This window comes from Ptychodera flava, chromosome 15 (assembly GCF_041260155.1).
Source record: "Ptychodera flava strain L36383 chromosome 15, AS_Pfla_20210202, whole genome shotgun sequence".
NCBI classification, from domain to species: Eukaryota; Metazoa; Hemichordata; class Enteropneusta; family Ptychoderidae; genus Ptychodera; species Ptychodera flava.
The window spans coordinates 25,389,962-25,414,273 of NC_091942.1; the positions used below are offsets into that span (position 1 = coordinate 25,389,962).

The 24,312-nt window shown below is 38.2% G+C and overlaps 2 protein-coding genes across 4 annotated transcripts in view; one reads left to right on the plus strand and one right to left on the minus strand.

The window, feature by feature from the left end:
* LOC139151679 (MICAL-like protein 2) overlaps positions 1–4,572 on the minus strand; it is a 26,478-nt gene extending 21,906 nt beyond the window's left edge. For both annotated transcript variants that reach the window (XM_070724625.1, XM_070724624.1), the window contains exons 1-3: positions 4,099–4,572; positions 855–1,056; positions 125–173 (exon numbers count right to left, since the gene is read on the minus strand). In XM_070724625.1, the coding sequence (XP_070580726.1) occupies positions 125–173; positions 855–1,003 (198 nt within the window). In that variant the 5' untranslated portion in view covers positions 1,004–1,056; positions 4,099–4,572. The remainder of the gene's footprint in view (positions 1–124; positions 174–854; positions 1,057–4,098) is intronic.
* LOC139151680 (nudC domain-containing protein 3-like) overlaps positions 1–16,184 on the plus strand; it is a 22,427-nt gene extending 6,243 nt beyond the window's left edge. Inside the window, exons 1-8 of one of the 2 annotated variants that reach the window (XR_011556473.1) lie at positions 4,586–4,736; positions 6,975–7,056; positions 10,141–10,216; positions 11,232–11,406; positions 12,278–12,566; positions 14,643–14,831; positions 15,435–15,656; positions 15,689–15,822. Coding sequence is in view for 1 of the 2 variants with exons in the window: in XM_070724627.1 (XP_070580728.1) it covers positions 4,609–4,736; positions 6,975–7,056; positions 10,141–10,216; positions 11,232–11,406; positions 12,278–12,566; positions 14,643–14,831; positions 15,435–15,530 (1,035 nt within the window). In the remaining variant the exon portion in view is untranslated. Of the gene's footprint in view, positions 1–4,577; positions 4,737–6,974; positions 7,057–10,140; positions 10,217–11,231; positions 11,407–12,277; positions 12,567–14,642; positions 14,832–15,434 lie in introns of those variants that run through there. The other variant, XM_070724627.1, reaches the window with a different exon arrangement.
* Positions 16,185–24,312: the final 8,128 nt, after the last annotated feature.

The window sequence follows — 24,312 nt, forward strand, 5'->3', positions numbered from 1 at the left end:
CCAACAAAGCCTGAGCCTTTCAACCTCTTTCTATGACAAACACATGTTGTATTCCCAGCAGACATTAACACATTTTAAACAGGCAGTAAATCTGCAATTGTTACACACACAGGCTGATACTTACCAATTTATTGTTTTCGTAGACGTCTCCCTTCTTGAGCGAGTCAAAGTCACTGAAATTGATATGCGAGAATCCAAATAAATACAGTATATTTCAAAAAATTCATGACTTTAATTATTTTTCATCATTAATCCTGACTCAGTTCAGTTACTAGGTGCAAAATATGTACATTACAACACAGGTCAGCATTTGAACTGTACTGTATTTATGACAGAATATTTTGCCTTTATATCCCTTTTTCTCCAACGGGTTACAGTTGACACTTACCACACTAAATTCAGTGGGAAGTGTTCTCAATTTTTCTGAGGAGGCTACAGATCAAAATTATTGTTCACAACTTCTATTTTTTCATTTGACATGACATCTGTTCAATGCCCATCAAAATTCTGCATGACATTATTTGATTTTTGAAATATCAAAAGAACACAAGTTATTGCTGGCTGTTTTGAATGTGAATTTCTCTTACTTTTTGAGATGTCATGGGGTCATTATGCGACTTGCTGCAAAGTTCAGCATGTTAAAAAAGGAATACTTATCGCATTGGCCTTAATGACAACTGCTTGACATAGATCTGATACTTAACCATTAATTCATGTACATTGTATGAGCTGTTAGTGTCATAGGCTCTGGCACTGTGGATCTGAAAAGACTACACACCTATGTAGGTATACCCTGCACGACAAAGGAATATATAAAGGGGCAAAGACTGGATTTACTCCAATGGAATACTTACATTATATCAGGTCTGAAATGATGCAATATCGCACAAAAGGCTAGTCCATCTTTCCAAGAAGACGACATGTTCACGACCTTGACATCGCGGTAGCCCTCGGTGACCCTCTGGCACCAAACTTGCAGGGCTTTCATCCCAGACAAGGCCATGGTTATGAAATTGCCGGTTCAAGCTGTGACTATTGCTGTATCCTTGGGTGTCCCTGCAATTTGACAGTTACCTTGTTACATCAGTGACATCACATAAATACTCAGTAATAGAACACATAAAACTTGAACTCAGATTTGCATACAGGCTAAGCCCTTCAGTACCAAAGTTAATTTTTGTTTCCTTTGTGAAATATAACGTAAGGTCAATTTTTTCAGATTTTCCCAAAAACTTTGATAAATAACTGTTGCTAATGAAAAGTGATGTCCACTTGGTCAAAAATTATCAAAAAAAAAATTTAAAGAAAACATCATAAAAATTTGTAAAATTTTGGATTAAAAATTTAGTGGGAAAATTACAACACTCAAAGAGTTCAAGTACACTGTATTGTATCATGCTGTATATGCCCAAATAACACTGACATTTTTTTCAGACAGACCAAATGAATGTCCTGATCAATATTGCACTCAAAGTGGAAAGCATGATGACTCTTTTTGAGAAAAAACCTAAAGGCGGAAAATATCATAATTTAGTCCTGTGCTACATTTATTGTAGTACATCAAAATCAAACTTTGCTTATCTTTGAAGTTCATTATATATATATATATCATAAATCCCGCAATATTATTTGAATAAATACACCTCTTTGACGATTTCTAACTTTTCAGCATGAGGATTCTTGATCCTGAGTTTACCCTGAGACTCATCATTGGACAGGAAAAATCTAATCAGCAGCATTAACACTGCTGAAATATTTAAAATCTCTTCGGATGAGATTTCAAAGGATCAAATTTATAATGTGAAGGGAAACAGTGCTGATAACTCATACAGATATCAGAGGTGATAGCCAGTATTGTTTTTATAATCAGATATAGTCGCTTGGTGGGTGAAATAAGCCATAACTACTGCACAAGTATATTAAAGTTTTATGAGTAGAAATTACGGCACAAAGCAAAGTCAATTATGAAAAATGTATTGTTTGAGATTAAGCAATCGGAAATGAGCCGGTGACAGATAGACAATCTACCAGTGCCCTTTGGCTTTATCGCTAGTGCACACATGATGGGTGAGGTCCCCGCTTGGAAGCCGCACTCCATCTACGCGACAGCGGATAGCTGCACGTAAGGTTTGAACTAATGGTCGTTTCTATGGTCTGACGGTAAACATGACATCTACCAGACATCACATTCTACGCCTAAGTTTTCACTGACTGTACAATGCTCAATTAAATATGTACGTTTTTGATAAGCAATTGGCTCATGATGACCGTGATGTGTGTGCTGTTGCCCAGCAATCCACATGAAGACATGAACATCTGTTATGCAGATTTTTGGAGGTTTAATTGGAGGGAATTTTTCTGCCATGGTGATGAAACCGTGGGGACAAACTCTGAGAGGATCATATGTGACAAGAAAATAGTGCTGCTCTAAATAGACAGTTGGATGACATGAAATTTGGGAGACCTTCCAGGCCAATATTTGAGCATAATTTAAGTATCTTTCTTATGGCATAATGATTTTGCCTTGCCATATGGTAAACTGGCCATGTATCCGACACAAAATGCCATGTCTAAATTAGGCTGGCATAAGCCACAAATTAGCAATCAGTGATGCATTTTTCCGCTTTTAATTAATTTCATTTTTTACTGAGGGCGCAGAAACCCTGCGAAGTTATAGAGAATCTCTATGTGATTTTTTCCCCATAAATGAAAAATGAAGCACTTTTTTCTTCATTAAAATGAAACCCTATGGTGTTCTTCCCTGCTATGACGCTGATGGAGCAAACATAGTTAATGCCTTAATGAGGAAACACTGTGCATTATCTACGGTACCCTCTGGTGATTACCTTGATACCACCAATGTAGCTACTGAGCTACTGTGAAAAATTAATCTGGGAACACCATTTGCTGGTTTACAGTGAAACTTCATTTTTTCAATTTGATCATTCAAAAATTCAAAAACTTTTGAGAATTTTTTGCGAGGTAAAATTACTATCAACACAATTAACGGTTAAAATTCTTATTTTGGTTGTTATTGTTCAGGAATTTTTATGGGCATTATTTCTCATTTTTAGTTTATTTGAAAAAAACTTAAACACCTAGATAAAACACGATATATTTGATAGTGAAGATCAAAATATAGATTCTTAACTGGTAAGCAGTTCAATACTTTTTAAAGGTTATGTATACAAATTACCACGGCCCACTCACTGTTTTGTTAGACAAACCCTGCTCTCCAGGTTTATTTAATTCATAATGAACTTTTATTTATAGCTGCTATTATAAATTTAATTTATTGCAGGAAAGATATTGCACCATTAGAGATCCAACACAGTATCATCGCATATCTTGAAAATATATCAATAAACATGTTTACTGTTTTGGGGTGTCTACATCAGAAAGGTGTGACAACTAACCATTTCTATTCAAATATCTGTGAATATATCAAAACTAAACTGTTGCTGATGAAACATTTTTGTTATTGTTGTACCTAAAATTGAATTCGTTTACGAAAATCAGTCAATGACATAAAATAAAAATTTTATGAGCAGAAGTACTTCACCTTGTTGTTGACCTTTAGTTTTTAATAACATGATTCATTTGAACTTGGGATTATATTGTTCTCTATCAAGTCATAGGACAATAGATACCCTTATAGTTCCATCCTGAATAGCCAAGTTCAATATCCTAGTGAACTTTTATGACGTCACAGACAGTCCAGACAATTTTTGGAAACTATGGTAGATATATGTTTATCAAACAATCAAAATATGTTACTTCGGATCGAAAATTTAGTTTCCAAACGGATGTTGTACTGGATGCCTTGTGCCATTATCATGTCATAAAACATCTGCACTGCAGTGTCATTCATGGAGGTCGACTCTGGGTGACCTCACGAGTCAATGAGTCAACTGTGGATTTACCGAATGGCAGTGACCCACAAGGTAATGAATGTAACCGAGATTAAATTCCCTGTAAAAATCAAATAAGAATCCGAAGGCAAGATTAAAGAACGCCGGTTTCAAAAATACAATGAAAAGTTGTGTCTTGATTGTGAATTACAGGGTAACGAAAATTTATAAGCTATTACCAACTCACCGTTGTAATGTTACACGTCCGCTGCCCGCTTGCCTTGGCTGTGTGTGTCAGCGTCAGCGTCAGGCCTTGTGATCTAATCGTTACGTCGTTGGCTCCCGCATTTCCGGGTTATTTGACATCCGTTACCAAAACCAACTGTGTGCTGATGAGTCTTATGCATCCAAAACAGCAATCCTACAAATTCTTTTGAATTTTTCTAAATTACATGCAAAAGTACCGTACCGTCGAGACGAGTTATCAACTGACACTACAGTACCGTACCGTCCGTCTGTCAGCGAGTCAGCTCAGTTACACTCCCTAACTCTTTCGACGTTTATCACTTCAGAAATCCGTAGGGAAACAAATTGAAAACATATCAATGTTCCGATAACGCAATTCCCATCCGATTGTAAATCTGAACCGCTGCTCACTCGGGCGTTGGAAATATATCACACGTTTACCACATTTGCTCAAGGCAAAATGTTACTTTTTTACGACAGATAAAGGGTCCTAACATTTACTTCCTGGTTCATGACCTCAAGGGTTTCAGAAATGGCGGCGCCTAGTGAAATGTACGACACAGCTCTCCTCGGGATTTTGCAGCATGTCGGAGAAATCAAGCCGTTCCTCGAGGTTGTGTTTAGCTTTTTAATGAGGAGGTGAGTGATAAAGTGTGTATTGATTTGTATACAACAACATTGAGTCGCGCATGTAATGATTTTACATGTGCACCATCTGCCTAGGCACGAGCCTCACAGGCGCTTGGCACATTGCTGGGATAATAATCGTATTTAATATGTAACAGGTCTGACCTGAGAGCGAGCGCAGCGTAGTATATGGTCATTGATGTTTTCAGGCAATAGCATGCTAATTTCTGTGTTTGATGCATGATTCATAACTTAACTTAGCCATTGACTCGTTGAGGTTGACTTGTTGTCAATTGTTTTCTAGAATAACATTTATAGCAATTTAATTCGGAAATGCCAAGTTCACTAACGAAAATTATTTAAAACTGGTAAATTATATGATTCCAATCAGTTTATTATATTAAACAGGGGCGGGAACGTACAGAGGCAGTCTAATGTAAGACACGTACTTGATATTCCCGTCGGTAGCTAGCTCTCAGCACACTATTTTTAATTCTCGCGTGAGTTGACCGTTCTCGCGAGAGTAGGCTTGTTTCAAAATGGCGGCGCCTAGTGATGACCGATCCGTGCCTTCAAAAGTGATCGAAAATAGTCATTTTGAAACAAATTTCACACTTTGCTTGAAACAGAGAGATTCTTTTGTCGGCAATACACATTGTCAAGTAGTTTTTGTGGTAGGTGATATCTTTAATTTCACGCAATCCGTGTAAAAGTATTCAAAATGGCCGCCTCCATGGAACTGTGCTCTCTTTTCAAACTCGTAGGTATATAGAGATTCCATTCTAAATTTCTTGTACACGCATTAGTCTTAATGCTCGCTTCGCGAGCGGCCTTCGGCCGCTCTCGCTGCGCTCGCTAATATGTAGAATGTCTATATACGATTTGATTATTCAATAAAAGAATCACTGTACGTGATATTAGTGTAGGCCTATAGGCATTCTACCGAGTGGCTATAGCTGCCTGGCTCGGGCCCGGCGAACGCACTGCATAATCATCAATGTGTAGAATGTCTACATGACTTGATTATTTAATAAAGAATAATGGTACGTGATATTACTGTACATGCCGGCTAGCTTAACCGATCGGTTGTAGAGATCTGCAGGGCTTGGGCCCGGCTTGGGCCCGTTGTTCACCGCTGCACAGACAGGATGAAAAGGCCAGAAAGCTTTTCACCGCCCGATTTCATAAATCAGCGAAATTCACGAACTCTGAGCGTTTCCGGTGATAAAAACTGGTAAATGGTCAGATGGTTGCATAAACAATCGATCGACTGACCTCTTTTGCCTAAAATCACACCTTACCCTATGCTACTGGTGAGAAATCATCCTGAAATCAGCTGGGCACACCACCCATAATGCCAGTCAACATGTAGGCCTATAGGCCTACACTAATATCACGTACAGTGATTCTTTTATTGAATAATCAAGTCGTATATAGATATTCTACATATTAAATACGATTATTATCCCAGCAATGTGCCAAGAGCCTGTGGGCACGAGCCTCACGCGTACGCTGACCACATTGTTAATTCATAATTGTGAATTAGACTGGACATTGGAGGGTTCTTTTTATCTCCGTGGTTTAATTACATGTTATGACAAGGCCATAAATAAGAGGGTCTATGGTTATGATGATGACTGCAGTATTATCGTAAATCATGGTCTTACGCAGCTCCGTGAGATCCTTAGCCATATATATCTCTACTGTACATACAATTACAATCACATACATGTACATTTAAACTGTTACACATGCATTCATACATTCAGACATACATACATACATGCACACATGCATGCATGAATACATTCATATGTGTGTACGTGCATGCATGCATGCATGTGAGCTTACACACACACACATATATATATATATATATATATATATATATATATATATATATATATATATATATATATATATATATATATATATATATATATATATTGTATGTATGTATGTATTTATGTATGTATGTATGTATAATATACAGTACGCATGTACATATGTACGTACATACGTATGTATGCACTTACTAATACACAAACTTTGATGATTGTGGATGGCAAAACTATATGAGGAAAGATATCCCCCAGCGATGAGTATAGAACCATGTCTACAAGATGGTATCCTTCTGAACAAGTGTGAAACATTTTTGAAATAGAGAGAAATTCCAGTCACTGCTTTCGATATCAGTTATCAATCCTATAAACAGAAATCTAAAGTGAGTTACTCCATTGTGTGTCACAGGACAGATTTCTACCGCATCATGCAAAGCAGAGAAGATAGGATGGGATTTCCACCAGGTGTGTCAAAACAACTTGTTATGCAGGTAAGTTAATGGACCAGCTCTAACCTCTCCTTCAAACAGCATGACAAACAAGTATTTGTCTTCCATAGGATAGCGGTGATTCAAACATAATTGCTGTGCTACATGGACCAGTTTCAAAAATTTATCGTTGCAACTGTCTTCTGAGCACCTACTTAATGTTTTAACAAGCCTGGTTTACTGATTCTCCCAAATTATTTGGATGGCTGTACTGTAATAGTGTAGTTATTGATGACTTGTGATCAATATCAGAAAAAACATGCACGCCTTTTTAGTCCCCACGGACACCGTCCGGGGGGACTTATAGGTTTGGTCATGTCCGTGCGTGCGTGCGTGCGTGTGTGCGTCCGTGCGTCCGTCCGTTCACGCAGATATCTCAGAGATGCCCAGGTCAATTTCTTTCAAACTTTGCACAAGGATAGTACCCTACCCCATACAGATGCACGTCGATTTGTTTCACAATGCGATCACATTTGGCCGTGTTAGAGGACTTTTTAGTTTTCACCTCCATAGACTCCCATGTATAAGGCAGTGTCCATAGACTCCCATGTATAAGGCAGTCCATAGACTCCCATGTATAAGGCAGTCCATAGACTCCCATGTATAAGGCAGTCCATAGACTCCCATGTATAAGGCAGTCCATAGACTCCCATGTATAAGGCCGAGAAAAATAAAAATTTAGTTTCTCATCGTATTCATAGTGCAAAAAGGATGCAGTGACACAGTTTTCAGTCCCAACGGATGAAGTCCAGGGGGCTAATAGATTGGGTCATGTCCGTCCATGAGTCCATCCGTGAGTCCATCCTTTCACGCAGATATCTCAGATATTTTGACAAAATGTCACGTGACCTCGGTGACCTTTGACCTCAAATATACATATTTGTCCATAACTCAGGAACCACAAGTGGTACACCCTTCATATATGGTATGATGGCACAGCTAATGACGCCACATATTGTACCTCATTAATTATGCGCATATCTAATTTTGAGCAAGCCAATAGAGCTAGAGGTCTGATTTTTGGTATGTAGGGATAACTTAGCAATAAAATTTTTTTGACAAAATGTCACGTGACCTCGGTGACCTTTGACCTCAAATATACATATTTGTCCATAACTCAGTAACCACAAGTGCTACACCCTTCATGTATGGTATGATGGGACACTTTATGATGCCACATATTGTACATCATTAATTATGTGCATATCTAATTTTGAGCGAGCCAATAGAGCTAGAGGTCTGATTTTTGGTATATAGGGATAACTTAGCACTACAATTTTTTTGACAAAATGTCATGTGACCTTGGTGACCTTTGACCTCAAATATACATATTTGTCCATAACTCAGTAACCACAAGTGCTACACCCTTCATATATGGTATGATGGGACACCTTATGACGCCACATATTGTACCTCATTAGTTATGTGCATATCTAATTTTGAGCGAGTCAATAGAGCTAGAGGTCTGATTTTTTGTATATAGGGATAACTTAGCAATACAATTATTGTGACAAATGTCACATGACCTCGATGACCTTTGACCTCAACATACATATTTGTCCATAACTCAGTAACCACAAGTGGTACACCCTTCATATATGGTATGATGGGAGACCTTATGATGCTTCATACTGTACCTCATTAATTATGCATATATCTAATTCTGAGCAAACCCGTAGACCTGGATGTCTGTCATACATATGCACATAGATTTGTTCTGTGATAGGATCCAATAAGGCCGCCATGTGGCCATTTTATTACGATTCTTTCATGTCCTGAACTACAGCTCAGACATGTATCAAGCGAATTTATTCAAAAGTATTTTTATCACAGACCTAATGAAGAGGCCTCTATCCTCTCTGAGGACCTGTAATCAAAGTACCCATTAACAAGTGGGGACTGTGTCATCAACGATGACTTGTTTTTTTTTTGTTTTTTTTTGAAAAAGATATATTTATTTCAACTAAGTGGCAAACAAAACAAATCTACATAACTGTGAATGCATTAAAATTACAATGCAACTTGTCAGAAAAAACAAACAAATAATCAGCTGTTTAATTACAAAGATCATCATATGAATGCATTCAGGATGCATTCTTCTCCTTCAAGTCTTACTAGGCTTGAAAACTTTGCGATAAAATCCTCAGCTTTGTTCATCATCTCATAAGTGAAATATAATGTATTCATCCATGAGGAAAGATAACATTTCAATTGCATGACATAGGATTGAAGGGAAACTTTAATCCCATCAAGAGTAACTGAATTTCGGATATTCCAAACTGTATATTTTACATAAGAAGTAATACAGTAAATAATGTCAGATGTTACATAATTATCATTTTCGATTCCTGCAATTGCTAATCTTTTGATATTGATATTATTATCAAAGTTGCGTTTTCTTACAAAGAAAGAAATACATTTCTGCCAGATTTCTTTAACATATTTACACTCAAATAAGATGTGTTCCAGTGTTTCTTCTTGGCCACAAATATGGCATTTCCCATCACTTAAATTGAAAGTTTTGGCCAAGCTTCCTGTGACTAGGCCTCGATGGAAAATCTTCCAATTTAAATCATTTACTGAATTGCTGACAATTCCTGTTGAATTAAGACAGCTGAATAGAGTAGCTTTGTAACTGTCAGTGAGACTTAGATTCTCAGCCCATTTTTGACCAATCTGACCTTTGACTGCATGCCATTTCTTATCAACTAATTTCCAATAAAGTGACTTGGTTTTGACATCACTTTTTGTTAGACCATAATTCTCTAAGTCTAAAATATCATAGTTTCCTTCATTTTAGATGTTTGAAGAGATGATTTGTTTCCAGGAATCTGGAATAGCATTGAGAAGTTTTTTATACTCTGTCTTGATTTCCTCGTGCACATGTCTATTTGTACCTCCTCTTAAATTTTTTGCAATTATTTCCAATGCACACCGTAGAGAAATCCTTTCTGAACAGCGCCCTCAGTGTCCTTGACATGCATGCCAAACCAGTTGTAATGAAAATCACAAATAGCCATGAAACAACTGCCATCTGTAGCTACCTCATTTGTACAAATGGCTATCACTTTTTATCGTCTTCCTCAGGCTTTCATCAAGTATGAGCAAATAGCTCAAAAATTGATGGGGAGGGAGTATGAGGAGAAAATGAGGACAGGAGAAGGTAAGGCATGGCGAGAATGGAATTTTGGTAGTTGTTGCATGCTGTATCATGCTACATGAGTTGTCACCTCTGCAATTCAGAAACTGTCTTTTGGATATTTCATGAACACAACCAAATCAAGAATGCTTTCACCGTTGTTAACAAAATTACAATTATGTGATGGACTGATCAACTTCCATCAAAGCAAAGAGACAAATACTACCCTGCATATTACTGTTGTGTTTTAGTGATGTTCAGGTTCTTAAGGTAATATGCACCTCGAAAGTGAAAGACTTAAACTTTTGCTCTAATCTTCCTCAAGGGATCTTTCAATTATTCTCTTTCAAAATCAAGAATAAAATAGGGGGTCACCATGCAAATTTTGGTACTTGAGAAACAAATTACCCAAGATTTACCGATATTAGAAATTCAAAATGGCCGCCATCCCAGTGTTAACTCTATGGAGAAAATAAAAATTTTCAAATTTCGAAAAACTAAGCCGGTGTAAAGTTTTCTTTCACCAAGAGCTTTAAAATGAACCCCCACATGTAGTATATCAGAAGAGAATTGTAAAAGTTTGAGAGTCCGAATGTCTGTCCCTGAGGTGCGTTCTTCCTTAAAACAAGGTGTACAACCTAAAGGGATGATCATGGCACTTTTAGTGCATCCCTTCGTATTAAAATGGCAAATCACCGAACGTATCTATTATGGCTGAAGCATCCAGTCTTCTTGGCTTACTCTGATTGTGATCCTAAAAATATTTGACCACAATCAAACTGCTTGCACACACACAAACAAATTGCAAATGTGACTGTGTGTCTACAGATTTGTCAGGCTGGAGTATACATTTTAGAATTTTGAATTGAGTGTTACAGTTAACATGAACTCTGTGTGGTAGAGTGTAGCAATGTCAACAAAAATATATTTGTTTGTGTCTCCTCAGTTATTATCGATTTATTACCACACCATGATGATAGATTTCATTTCTGCAGTTTTTTTTCAAAATAATCAATATGTTTTTATCCTTGGCTGTCAGTTGCACCCAGAGCTGTTGAATCGGTTGAAGTCAGTACAGATGAGACTCCGAAGGAGAGTGTAGAAAAAACAGCTGAGAAAAGGACAGATGACAGTAAGCGTAGCGAACAAAGTACATCAAAACCATCAGATACAACAACAACAGACACCAAGATAAAGTCACATCCATATGAAAGGTATTTTGCAGACGCTTTTTCAGTAATCGATTTGCTCTGCTCGTAATACAGGTATGATTTGATCATAAATCAATGCTCACTCAGAATTATTTCAGTAAATACTTGTGAAATGCAGTGCAACGTAATGAAAAATGTGGAAAAAGGGTGATAAAACTCTTTTTTTGGTCGTCAATAACATTTTATCTTTTGAACAAGGGATGTTCAAATCATGACTAAGGATATTTAATCGTACATGTAAAATCAACCAATATTTTTCAGTGACATTGTACAAGGATATCAGTAGAGTACTAAGGTTATATTTTGAAGGAATGTGTGGCCAGACCCTCAAATATCTAATCATCAGTTTTCTCTGTCCTGGTCTCAAAGCTTAGATCCACTGACGTAGGAACGCAGATGGTGTAAGATGTGTATAATTTTGGTCATTGTTTAACCTTTTCACCACCAGCTTATAGTACCACCCCATCATTTTCAATGGTGTTGTTGGAACGGTGTAATTTGAAGGGGGAGAGAGGATCAGTGCACATGCATCATGATTGTATGATGCTGTGTCATGCTAGATGGCAATGAGGAACAAGTAGCAACAATAGAATTTAACTGATTTTCAGATTGAACTGTTCCTGAACCATACATTTATATGCATATGTTTGTTTACTTACCCAAGAATCATACATTACATGTCAAGACAAAAGGAACAAGTACTAAGGAAAAAACATGTATATATATATATATATATATATATATATATATATATATATATATATATATATATATATATATATATATATATATATATATATATATATATATATATATATATATATATATAATTTACTAACGTAACTGTAATTCATTGTTTCTTTCATAATTTTAGTGGCCTGCCGACAATAACGGCGCAGAAAGCTGACTGCTACAATGGTGCACTAACTGACAATTACTCATGGTCACAGACGTTCAACGATGTCGACATCAGGGTGCCAGTTCCAAAAGAAGTCAAACGTGCGAAGGACTTGATTGTTGAGATCGGAAGAGACCGAATCAAGGTTGCAGTCAAACCAGGTGTAATTCAAGAGGAAGGCAAGATTCTGGTAGAAGGGAAACTGACACTTGAAATACGGAAGGAAGAATCTATGTGGAGTCTTGAATCAGGAGTCTGCTTACAGGTGAGTGTTTTGGAATCACAGAGAAAATGGCAAAAGGAAGGCTTCGTTTGAACTTTTCAGATCTGATAGGCTATCTTCGATGTTTGAAGTTATTATTTGATTATACATGTAGTTTATCTATCCAGTAAATACCAAAACGAAGATTCCCAACAGGACTATATGGGGCAATTATGTGAAGTATAGACTGAAAGATTCTGTCGCGTGCGGGCGCTCCGGCGCTCTGCGACCTACGACCCTTTACCACGACTGAAGGCACACTGTACTTGGCCGCGGCAAACTCAAAGAAAAAAAGTACCGCCCACAACAGACTTTACAGACTTTTAAAATATGTAAATCACAGTAGTGTAATTTGAATATTGCTCACGTGGGCTGTTTACGGGCATAATGTAGTCAAGACAACATTGTCAATCAACTGCATCAGCAAGTGCCGACATTGCATAATCGCTCTACTCGGCAGATGAAAACAACGACACGTGTGTGTAAGCTTACGCTAGCCGCATGTCGGAGAAAAAACTTACATGTAGATACAGTTGTCTGTATGGCTCAATTGACGCCTATAAAAAACTCCATAGCGTCTTTCTCGCTGAGCGCAGCAGAATGTGCAGTCTGCGGGGAGACTGTAGACTCTCGGAAGAAAAGGTCGATCTTTTCGAAAACGACCGATATCGCCGAGAAACTGAAGCAACTCTTTACAGTGGAACTGACGTCTGGACATCACAGCGGAGCCTGCCTTTGTAAAAAAATAAACACAGTGTGCTTCGTCGATGGCAATTCCAACAAGATTTTCTTGATAGACATCACAACTGAGTAATCTCCGCCACTCTCTCGTCATGATAGCCTCTGGTGAACTGAACACAACCTGGAATTTACCACGCACAATATTTGTTCCTTGGTACGTACGTCGTTTCGGAGATCTGAACCGATCAAAGCCGCCTTCACACCAATTTCGCTGCACTTCTGCACTTGATCTTTCATGAGTGAAATCAGGGGCGAAATCCCCAGAACGATCGATCCTGAACGGTTCTTAAGTGTGTCCATAACTTTGGGTGCCAGCGTGTAAATCATAGATTTCCCATACCGTGGGGCCCTGTTGGTAAAATAGCGAACACATCTCTGCCGCCGCAAAAACTCTTTGAGTGCGTCTCTTTGCTCTGTTTTCAACATACTATTATATACATCAGATCATTTTACTGACTGCCTCGGCAATGCAAGTCGGCGATTTTTCGGATCGGCCATAATGATCAAATCGGAACGCTAGACACAGACGTCAACGTGAGTATAGCTTCAGTCGTTTGATTTTCAATACTTTGAGTTTGAAAAAACACGTTGTGTTTGTTGACAAACGAGACATGATATAAGCTAAGGCGGGACAAAAGCCGGGCGATAGTTTTGAATATGCTAATCACGATCAGGCACTGAGTGAGCGATGTGGGCGGCCTTGTTACCCTACATACTGTCAATTAACTCGTTTCTGCAATACGATTGGTTCCAACAAAATTTTGTTGGAGAACAGGATTTCAACAGTGTGCCTTCAGTCGTGGTAAAGGGTCGTAGGTCGCAGTGCGCCGGAGCGCCCGCACGTGACGGAATCTTTCAGTCTATGTGAAGTACTGCTTTCAATAGACTGAAAGATCCGTCACTTGAGGGCGCTGTCTGCAATCCATAAGAGAGTGCCCTTGAGCAATGGATCTTTCAGTCTATGCTTACAATGGCCAACAGTGAATCCCTGCGGTGAGAAGTGAAAGAAAGGAATTCAAACCTTTGTGTAACATTAATACAAGGGATGATGATTCTGTCTTTAGAAAAAAAGGATTGTCTTCATGAATAAGGAATCCAAGAAGCGGAATATAATCACAGGGCCTAAATTTTGTGTCATCTCTGTATCCCAGGACAGAGTGTGTTCGCACGCCTGAGAGACTTACACACATGTACAAGCTTTGAAGCTGTTCCTTTCAAAAGTATCTACCATCAAACATGCTCCAGAAAGCATACTACATGTCACACGAGCAGTGATTTCAAAACATACGCATCACATTCCATGCGCTCACAACAAAATCATTCACTCATACGAATCAGATGACACTTGAAAAACAAGTGGAGAAGATGTGGCTTGCTTTGTTGGAAGGGGAGAAAGAAATCAAACAAGACGAAATCGATCCCACAAGGCATTTACATGAAATGGACGAAGACTCGCAGGCAGGGTGGAGACAAGCCATGTTTGACTTCCAACAGAAGCAGGCTGGCCAGCCAACAAGCAAAGAAATGGTAAGCTAAGAAGTGTACCTAGCTTTAGGAGTTGATAACTGCATAGAAATTGGTTTAAACCATGTCTGCAATATCAGTGTTCATAAAGAAATTTGTTTCAACAATGTTTGGAATGTTAAGTTTTTCGTACCTATATTCGGGGCCAAAGAGAATGTGCATTCTATCGTCTATATAACAGTTCATCATGTTCAATGACACCACTGTATAATAATAATTCTTATGCCCTCTACGGTGACATGACTAGCTGTCAACTCAAGATAGTTGGCCAAGACTTCAGAAAGTTTATAGAGGGACCGTGGTATATGGCAGACTCAAGAAATTCTGAAGAAATTCCCTAATTTGCCAGTGCCAAAAGAGTTCAAAAATCTGAAAGTATTGAGAATACTGTGTTCTGACCTACAGATATATTATATACATGTATGAATTCTATGTGTATTTTATGGTGATTATATATATATATATATATATATATATATATATATATATATATATATATATATATGTGTGTGTGTGTGTGTGTGTGTCACTATCTGTGTGTATGTGCGTGTGTTATATACAGTATGTGCATATTGTACATATGTTTTTCATAAATTTTCTTTCCAGGAAGCACACCAGATTCTTGAAAAAGCCTGGAATGTAGAAGGTTCTCCTTTCAAAGGAACACCATTCGATCCATCAAAGTTGAACATATCAACGTGATGAAAAGATAATGGATATGCATACTCAACTCACTGTGAAAGGTGATTCACATATAAAACCTTCATTGTCAGCAAAGGGTATCAGTCGAAAGGGCACCCTCAAGAGTTTTGTTTGTAGTGGCGTCCCCTGGACCATAGACTCTCGAGAAATGTCTATGCCTGGACCTTCTGCCAGAGATGATGGCATGTGGCGCACATTGTGTTACATCAGTAACTGTGGGCATTTTGTGGTGACATTTTTTTAGGCATTCACATGTTATTATTTACTTCATGAAATTGACTGGGAGGGAGTGAAGAAATACGAAAAGACTGTGAAAGAGTCTAAGAGTGAATGATGATGTTTTACCATCATTGATGCCAGCACAGACTTTTTTAGACTTGAATCACTCACATAACTAGGTACCAGTAATCCCACAGGAAACATTTCAATTTGTCATAGTTAAATGTGAATTTCCATGGTTTAGTGATATTTGTAAGTGTTACAAGATAGTAGTTGATTCATGTATGGACAATTCCATAGCTGAGTGCCAATGCTAGTGTAGACAGACAGAGATTGTAAATATTCATTTGCGTTTCATTTTTCCAATGTCAGCCATTTTTTATGTTTTCAACTTTCTGCATTGAATGTTGATATTAAAAATGGTTAGTTGTACAATCAGTTGTGTCTTGGCTAATTGTCAAATAACTCTACGGTGTCTGTAGTTGGTGTGAATCATTGCAATCACCAAGTGAAGATGATGTAGGTGGCTTTTTTCGATGCAGTGTTGAGTCTCTGAAGACAAGGTGTTTGTTAATATGACAGGCTTCAGGTATTATGTGCCTCAAAAGTGAAAGACTAAGCTTTTGCTTGAGTGTTCCTCAAATCAAACACTCTCTTACCAAATCATGAACTAAAAGCAGGGGTCACTGTGCAAAGCTTGTCACTAGAGGAACAAATTACCTAGCTCTGCATGGCAGGGCTGTGTGTTACTGGTGTTCTACGCATGTAGTGGGAGGCCGTATAACGCCGGTAACACACAGCCCTGCCATGCAGAGCTACAAATTACCTAGCTTTTACCAATATTTGAAATTCAAAATAGCTGCCATCCCGTCGTTATCTCTATGGGAAAAAGTGGAATGTTCAATTTGTGGAAAACTGAGATGGTGAAAAATGTTCCTTAATGAAACAGCAGTAGAATGAACCCCAACAAGTGGTAGACCAGAAAAGTATTGAAAAAGTTTGAGTCTGTGAATATCTGTCCTCAAGGCACATTCTACTTAAGAGAGGTTTTATCACTAGTCTTCAACTCTGATAGCAAAGTAATAGACAGGCACACCACAAAAAATGCTCAATAATGTTGATTTTAATGTGGATTACAAGTTTACATGTTTATTTTGATTGGTGGTATGTACAGTGATGCAAGTATCAACAGTCATGGAGGTGGTTAAAAGATGTCAAGGGTTCTGGATAGCATTTATTGCTAAGATTTGGGACCTCACAGAAAAAAGCACCGTATTTTACATTTTGCTTTACTGATTTCTCCACTTTAAAAGGGAAACTGACTGTAACTCTTGATATAATTTTACCAACTTTGTTCCAGAAAACTACAATATTCACTTTTCTCCCAAAAGTATGTCCAAATACACTGTATTGGCCTTCCAAGACACAGGTATCTACAAAAAGTGCACGAGAATGTCAGCTTTTATGCAGATCACGTTTTCATGTTAATTTCCTCATTCTTTATGCTGGAACTTTTTGATGTATATTCCAGAAATTTTGTCCTGTTTTGAAAATACAGTTTCTTGTGCTGCCTCCAAAACCATGTTGAAACGCCTACTTTTCAACATGTTAACAGGGCATGTACACATGCAATATCGAGTGATATTGTTACAACTGCATTTCAGTCTATGTCAGATTTCACTTGTCAGAAACACTGCATAGAACTCAATATGTTCCATTGACAAGGCTAATACTCTGTATTTCAACACACTCTTAGGAGTAGACTGGAAGATCTGTCGCTCGGAGCGCTCTCCATGCTCCACCCCCCCCCCCCTCTCTCCCTCTCTCTCTCTCTCTCTCTCTCTCTCTCTCTCTCTCTCTCATAAGAGGGGGGTGTAGAGAGCGCCCTCAAGCGATGGATCTTTCAGTCTATGTAGGGAGTAGAAGAAGAAAATTTACATGATTTTATTCAACAAAAACAATTACGAAATAGTTGCCAAAAGTTGAAATGTACACCAATAATGATTGATCTGGTAAAGTCTAGTAAAGTATAGACAAAAGAAGAAAAAAGTCGCCAAAAATAATCCACATCATTTCCTTCACCTTTGTATTTACATAAATTCTTACAATTCACTCTTACACCAGAACTCTTTGGTATTTAAGCTTATTTGTTCAAAAACGCCGAATAATGAAAATGTGACTGTTCTGTACATTGATTTATTTTACATCCCAGTAAATGGAGTCTTTGTTAACCTTCTGAACAGCTGTCATTCAGTGTCTCATGAAAATGATAAAAATAATCAACTTGAATATTACGAATCAACTCCGATGTTTGCTGTAAGGTGGAGACTACCCAAGCTTCAAAACACTCATCTTCTCCATATTTACGTTAACTGTAGGTTGCAGTGAGTAGACAAGAAATATGACCAGAAAAATTTGTGTTCGCATCATACTTTTTAGAGATACATTGCATGGAAAAACATTGTAGTACTGTTTAATTTTGCACGGCTTATTGGGCTAAAACAAATCCTAACAAAAGCAGCGGCTCAAAATCTTTAAAAATTGGCAATTACTAGGATTTGGACGTCAAATTAAGACTGGAGCACTAAGTCATTTCCTTTCCAAAGATATTTGTGAACACCTTTCCGTACAAGAGAATTTAACAAGGGATAAGTTGATTGTCGATCAGGTAGGTGATTAAGAAACAAGATGAATTTTTCATTAAAAACACACAGAAAACAGCGTGGTGAGTATTTTTGTGCATAGGCTGTTGTTGTAAAGGAAGACATTATCCGTTTTTGTCTTGGAATTGAACACCTCTTTGAACATAACTTCTCCTACCAAGTCCCGTGTGAAAATTTCAAGAAAATTATTATATTTGCACTGAAATGTTCTACTCCCGCGTACGTATTTGTCAAAATGGTTGGCACATCACGGCCAATGCATGGGTATACTCCACCTTAATATTGACATTTTTTTGCGAACCGTGGTATATCTTTGTACATTAAACCATAGAATCACAATGTATTATCTATGCGACAAGGACGAAGGCAGAAATTACGCATGCGTACAATGCAATTAGCATCCGAGTCTGTTCAAACTGAGGTCCGCTATTCTTTGGTGGCGATTGGCTGCCGCCGGGGCTGTCGGATGGCTCGGTGTCACTCGCACAGGTGTCGTAGATCGCTGGATCTAGGGTTGGTCCGTTGCAGTAATCGGTGTCACAACAATCTTCACATTTTCGGTCGGTTTCTGAAAAGAAGTTGACGATCGTGACGGCACACATATTTTTAGAGGAAAGTCGCAATTCTTATGTGGATAAGGGTAGAAACTAAACACACTCTCTTCATACTATATGGGCCTATGTCTTAAGATCAATATCATTTCAGCACACTCAAATAAAAAAATTCAATGTATAAATCAAAACAATGTGAACTTTCCCCAATATTGTATTCAAAAATAGTGTCATATTTCCTAATTTCAAAGTTTCAAAGTCCGTGCGAGAAAGCACTGATATTCCATTTACATGACTGGTATTTGATGAAATTGTTATTTTTTCTATTGTGAGTCGTATGTGATGGGCAGCTTATGTCTTCAAGTATCTGAAATTTATGTTTTAGAAATCTGGCTTGTTAAGGAAATGGCAATACTTAGTAGTCGGCTCCTTGCTTTCAAGGTATGCACCTTTCATGGATTACCGGTAATATCAGTAACAAATACAACAGAAGTCACCCGTAGAAACCATTTCAAACGGGAGTTCAAAGTGTGTTTGAAGACAGAAAATATTTGAATACACACAAACTGTTCACTTGTAGAGAGAATCAGCCCGTTTTTGTGTGATTTATTAATATCCAATATAATGAGTAGGAGTAGGACTAGATTAGTAACTACTATTTTCCAACTCCATCTCCATCAAGTATTGTACACTTTATCGATATGGAATGCATTATCGCTGCCATCATCGTTGATGAGACGTCTAATACCAGGCGATACACATTTTCAGATGTCTTTGATTTGAGTCGTTTGCATCTCTATGACGTCACACGTCTATGCCTTAGCCGGCGCGGAAAGTCCGCATTATTCTTACAAAATGAATATTGAATTCCAGATTTTGGAGCATATTATACATTACAATGGCAACCGCTGGAATCCTTTGGTATTACTTACCTTAAATGGATGGAAACACATACAGTGCAAGATGAGAGGTATATAATTATTTCGCACTGATAATTTATGACAAACTGGACATAAAAACTCCCAATGTCAGCACTTGCAAATTTTAAGACGCAGCCCACTTGAAAACTTACAACTAAACTTTCAGAGAGCATGTTCATTCTCATCACTCAAAGCGTCTCTGAGCATTGTCTGACTTTGGATATTAGGTGCTATATGAATCGTTAGATATATGTAGTTAAAATGAATCATTAAAGCAAGATATTAATACCGAAACAAAAATTGATGTAATTTGCTTAAGTGAATACTAATCTACCTCGAATCTTACACTACTTGTGGAAAAAATACGTGCCTCATGATTTTAATGACTAATCGGTATTTTATAACATCTTACCATCAAACGGGTTGGTCCGACAGCCCTGGTAGCACTCGTCCTGTCCTAAGTAAGCGCAGTTCCTAGTGAACTTCGTTACTGACCCGTTGTCCCATCTTTCAACCTGTGACGAAAATATTGTACGAGCACATCAGCATAAGTCGAGACTGCAGCGCCGATCACACTGCACCGCAAAATTATGCTAGCCTGAAACAGTTGTCAAAGGTTGCCCGACGGGCGACTTCGTGTATCTTGCCTGTAATTTCACCAAAATGTCGTAAAAAGCATACGTGACTTTTAAATCTCCCACACTCTTTGCATTGCTGCGAACCCGTATCCTTATCACTCTCTTGAATGTGTGTTGTTTGGGAGTGGGGGTCCCGGGTGGGGGCACACAGCCGAGGGAGTGATAGGGCTCCGGGTCCGCAGCAATCTCACCGCGTGAATCCCGTTAAAAGTCGAAATTTCGTTTCAATAAATATTAATTCTATGGTGTTTCAAACTATTGGCGCATTGTTTTTTAAGTGAAATAGTACTGTTTGTACTACATTACCATGTACAGCATTTTTCAATGTGGGTAACATATGATCGCAATGTTGATCATACGTACCGATCGCAATAAGGTACTCACACGTCACCGGGGAGCCCCTGTTGTTTTTATTGTACACCGAATTTCTGCTCAGCGCCCATATCAAGTTGCGGTATGGTTACCTATGTATTTCTCGGTTGATTTTGCTTTTGCAACAAGCAATGTTTCAGAAAAGACGTCGTATAACAAATAAAATCGTGTAGTCCTGCTTCCTTTCTCTAGAGACTTTGTCAAGGCCATAGCCTTCGAGAACACCATAGATAGTGTCAAGTTAAGTTTGAGCAAGAATGAGACCTTGTTCACGCGTAGGCCTTTCAAAGTATTTTATTCTTTGTGAAATAATATGCTACTTTGGTGGACGGTCACCGCTTCATAAAGGCAAAAACAAACAAACGTTCGAACTGCAAATTATTTTGTGTCCTCAAATGCCGGACCGACGTGCAATACAGGTGCCCGGGCAACACTTACAACACAGACTGTAGGGAAATCGGTGGGTCCCTTGCCAACACAATTATATTCGATTCCACAGTCCGTTGCACAGTTGAACGTATTCTTAGAGTCGTTATCATCGCACAGACAGCATGACACGGCACTGGCTGCAGGTATCAGCGAACCTGTGAGGAAACAAAGATTACTGTTATTTTCACGTCTCAACCAATCAGATCGCTGTGTTTGCGTCATCAATATACTGGTAAGATATTATCATCTACAAAGGCTTTAAAGACATATTGTCAATTGCACATGTATTACCAAACAGGTGCCTCAGATCACGGGCCTTCCACCAAAGCTAAAATTTCGAAGTTGGGATGTACGCTCCACTCCACAAGTATATACGACTATATCGGTTATCTTGCAGTTCTGGCGCAATTCCATTGACTTAATTCGGAAAAAAAAAACTCAAAAAATTTCGCATCCATCTACAATTATTCAATCAACTTGAAAAAGAGGTGCACTTCAGAGTGCATTGACCGTGTTCTTCTCGGCCACAGTCAAGAGAAAAGCCTGTAATATTTAGCAAACTCATATTAGCCAAACAAATATGGACATTGAATTTGCCATTTTGTGATAGTTTGCATTAGCCAATCTGTAAAGTATGACAACTTGCAAATACTTTTAAATAATATAATTCCCCAGTCACCTTCTCAGAGCAACACGAGAGGCAGCGAGAGTCGCTTTCCAAAATTGAAACCCGCAAAAGGCTATGTTTGCTTACATATAAAAATGACAAATAAATTATAAAACTTCAAGCTAAAACTCAACTTGCAAGCAGCGATTTTAAGGCAAAGATGGATGAGTATTCACATATCGATGGGTGGGTAACTTTGATGTAAAGGCATATTTGAACAAAGTAGGTACTTACCCAGCACTATGAGGCGTACGAGTGTAAACATGGTGTCAACGGTAAAGTCACCACACCTATTACCTGAAAATCAAAAGCAAATACAATAGTGACGGTAACTTTTTTTCAAGATCTATCGTTTTCAAATGAAAAATGACACATTCTTATGTCGCGACGTCTTAAAGAACATATCAAAAGTACACGCTGTCACACGCTGGTAACCGTGCTTGTATATCCATATATCCACACGGTCTCTCATGCAAAGTACTCCTGGGTCGCGGACTGTTATAGATTCTCGGGAAGGCGGCCAAAAATGAAAATCTACAGAGCGAAACCATTGTTTAAAACTCTGTTCACTTGAAGACCAGCCTGAAAAGTGGAGAGTATTTGGAATAAAATATACATGCCATGCAACATCCAAGGAAATAATTGTCAAAATTTTGAACGCGCAAAAAATTGCTCATTCCGCTTTCTAAGTATGTCCTCGACCTATCTTTAAGTTCCGAAAAGCATCATGTTCGTACCGGTCCATATCATTGTGTGGAAGCCAATATAGCTTTAAATATTTTTTATTAGATTTATGATTTTTTTCAATCTACTTTAAATAAGTGTATATCTTATTCTCTTCTCTCAGTAATGTTGATAGTTTGTATTAGCTTTGGCAATGCGCTTTGTACAATGTGCCGGCATTGTCGACATATATTCTGGCCTGACCATAGCAATAACATTTGATTGTGTACCCTCGAACTGTGTTGAAAGACTGAATAAAGAGTATTTTGACATGGTTTTGGGAGTAGATCAAGAATGTGTATTTTATAGAAAAAAATAGTGGAAAACATCAAAGCACCAAGTAATGGAGTTTTAATGAGCCAGGCTACACATTTTGCTCGCGTGTTCTCTTCCGTTCTGAATAAAATGAAACGTAATGTTGCCTCCTTTGCCTGCTCTTTGGTGTTCTCGTCAGCTGAAGCGGATCAGCAGACAAGAATAGCAAAGAATAGCAAATGTGCAAATATCGCCATCTCTCCACCTGATTTTGCATCAGACTGGTATACTCCGTAGCAAAGTTATGCTGTTCGCGATGCGCGTGCTGGTCTGTGTGAAATATCTCACAGACAACTATCCACGGAATAAATCAACAGACCTGTAAGGCAGTTTTGAAGGCAGGGTATTATTGTCACTGATGATATAACTTTCTTAACATTTTCTATAAATCTGAAAAAAGTCAATGTCAATACTTTTTAGTTTTAAACCTTGCATTCTTTACATTTGCACGCAAGTAACCATGACTGTTATGGAACGGGCGACAATGTTAGAAAACCTTTAGCATATACAGTGAGGCGTATATATGCAGACTGGAAGAGTCAACTGGAAATTAACACGGTGTGCGATTGTCATGAGGACGATGTAGGCGACAAATAATGCAGTTTCGTATGATAAGGTGATGGTCAGTTTCTCCGGCCTTGGAGAGGATGGGTCAATTCGCTTAGGTTCACGTCAAAAAGTAGTCGTGCCGAACCCTCCACCCCCATCCCCACCCCGCGTCAAATGGAAAACCCAGTTACCCATCAGTGTTTTCCTCAAAGCAATAGAAAAAGTATACAGTATGACAAAAAATTTAAATCCTCAAGTTTCCCCAACACCCCCTCCCCCAAAACTTCGTTGTCTTATATTAGTACCTTGTGCACTACACCATTCCCTTGACACATTTTCCCGTAGAGTTGGTTCAAGGTTTTGATTTGTGAATGTTTGAGTTTGATGAACGCGATGATATTTGTGTTCTGTTTTCATATGAAACTTGTGAGTGGTTTGAATGCGATGAGTGAGGTGTATGCGATACACGGGAGTTTCACCCAGAATCTAATCCGGCATAAACTAACTCACTGCTTCGCAGACTCAAAGATAACGAACAGGTTATATCGATAGGAAAACCTGACCTGGGCTGCCAAATTTCAAATAAGTTTGTATGAAATAAGAGAAACTGTTGCAAATGAGTTTTATTATTTTTAAATTCACGAAGTACATTGTTTGTAAACAAGGAAGTCGCAAAGGCGCCAACCCCTCCTCAAAGGACTGCCTATTATATGTGACAGATGCATTGCACACAAAG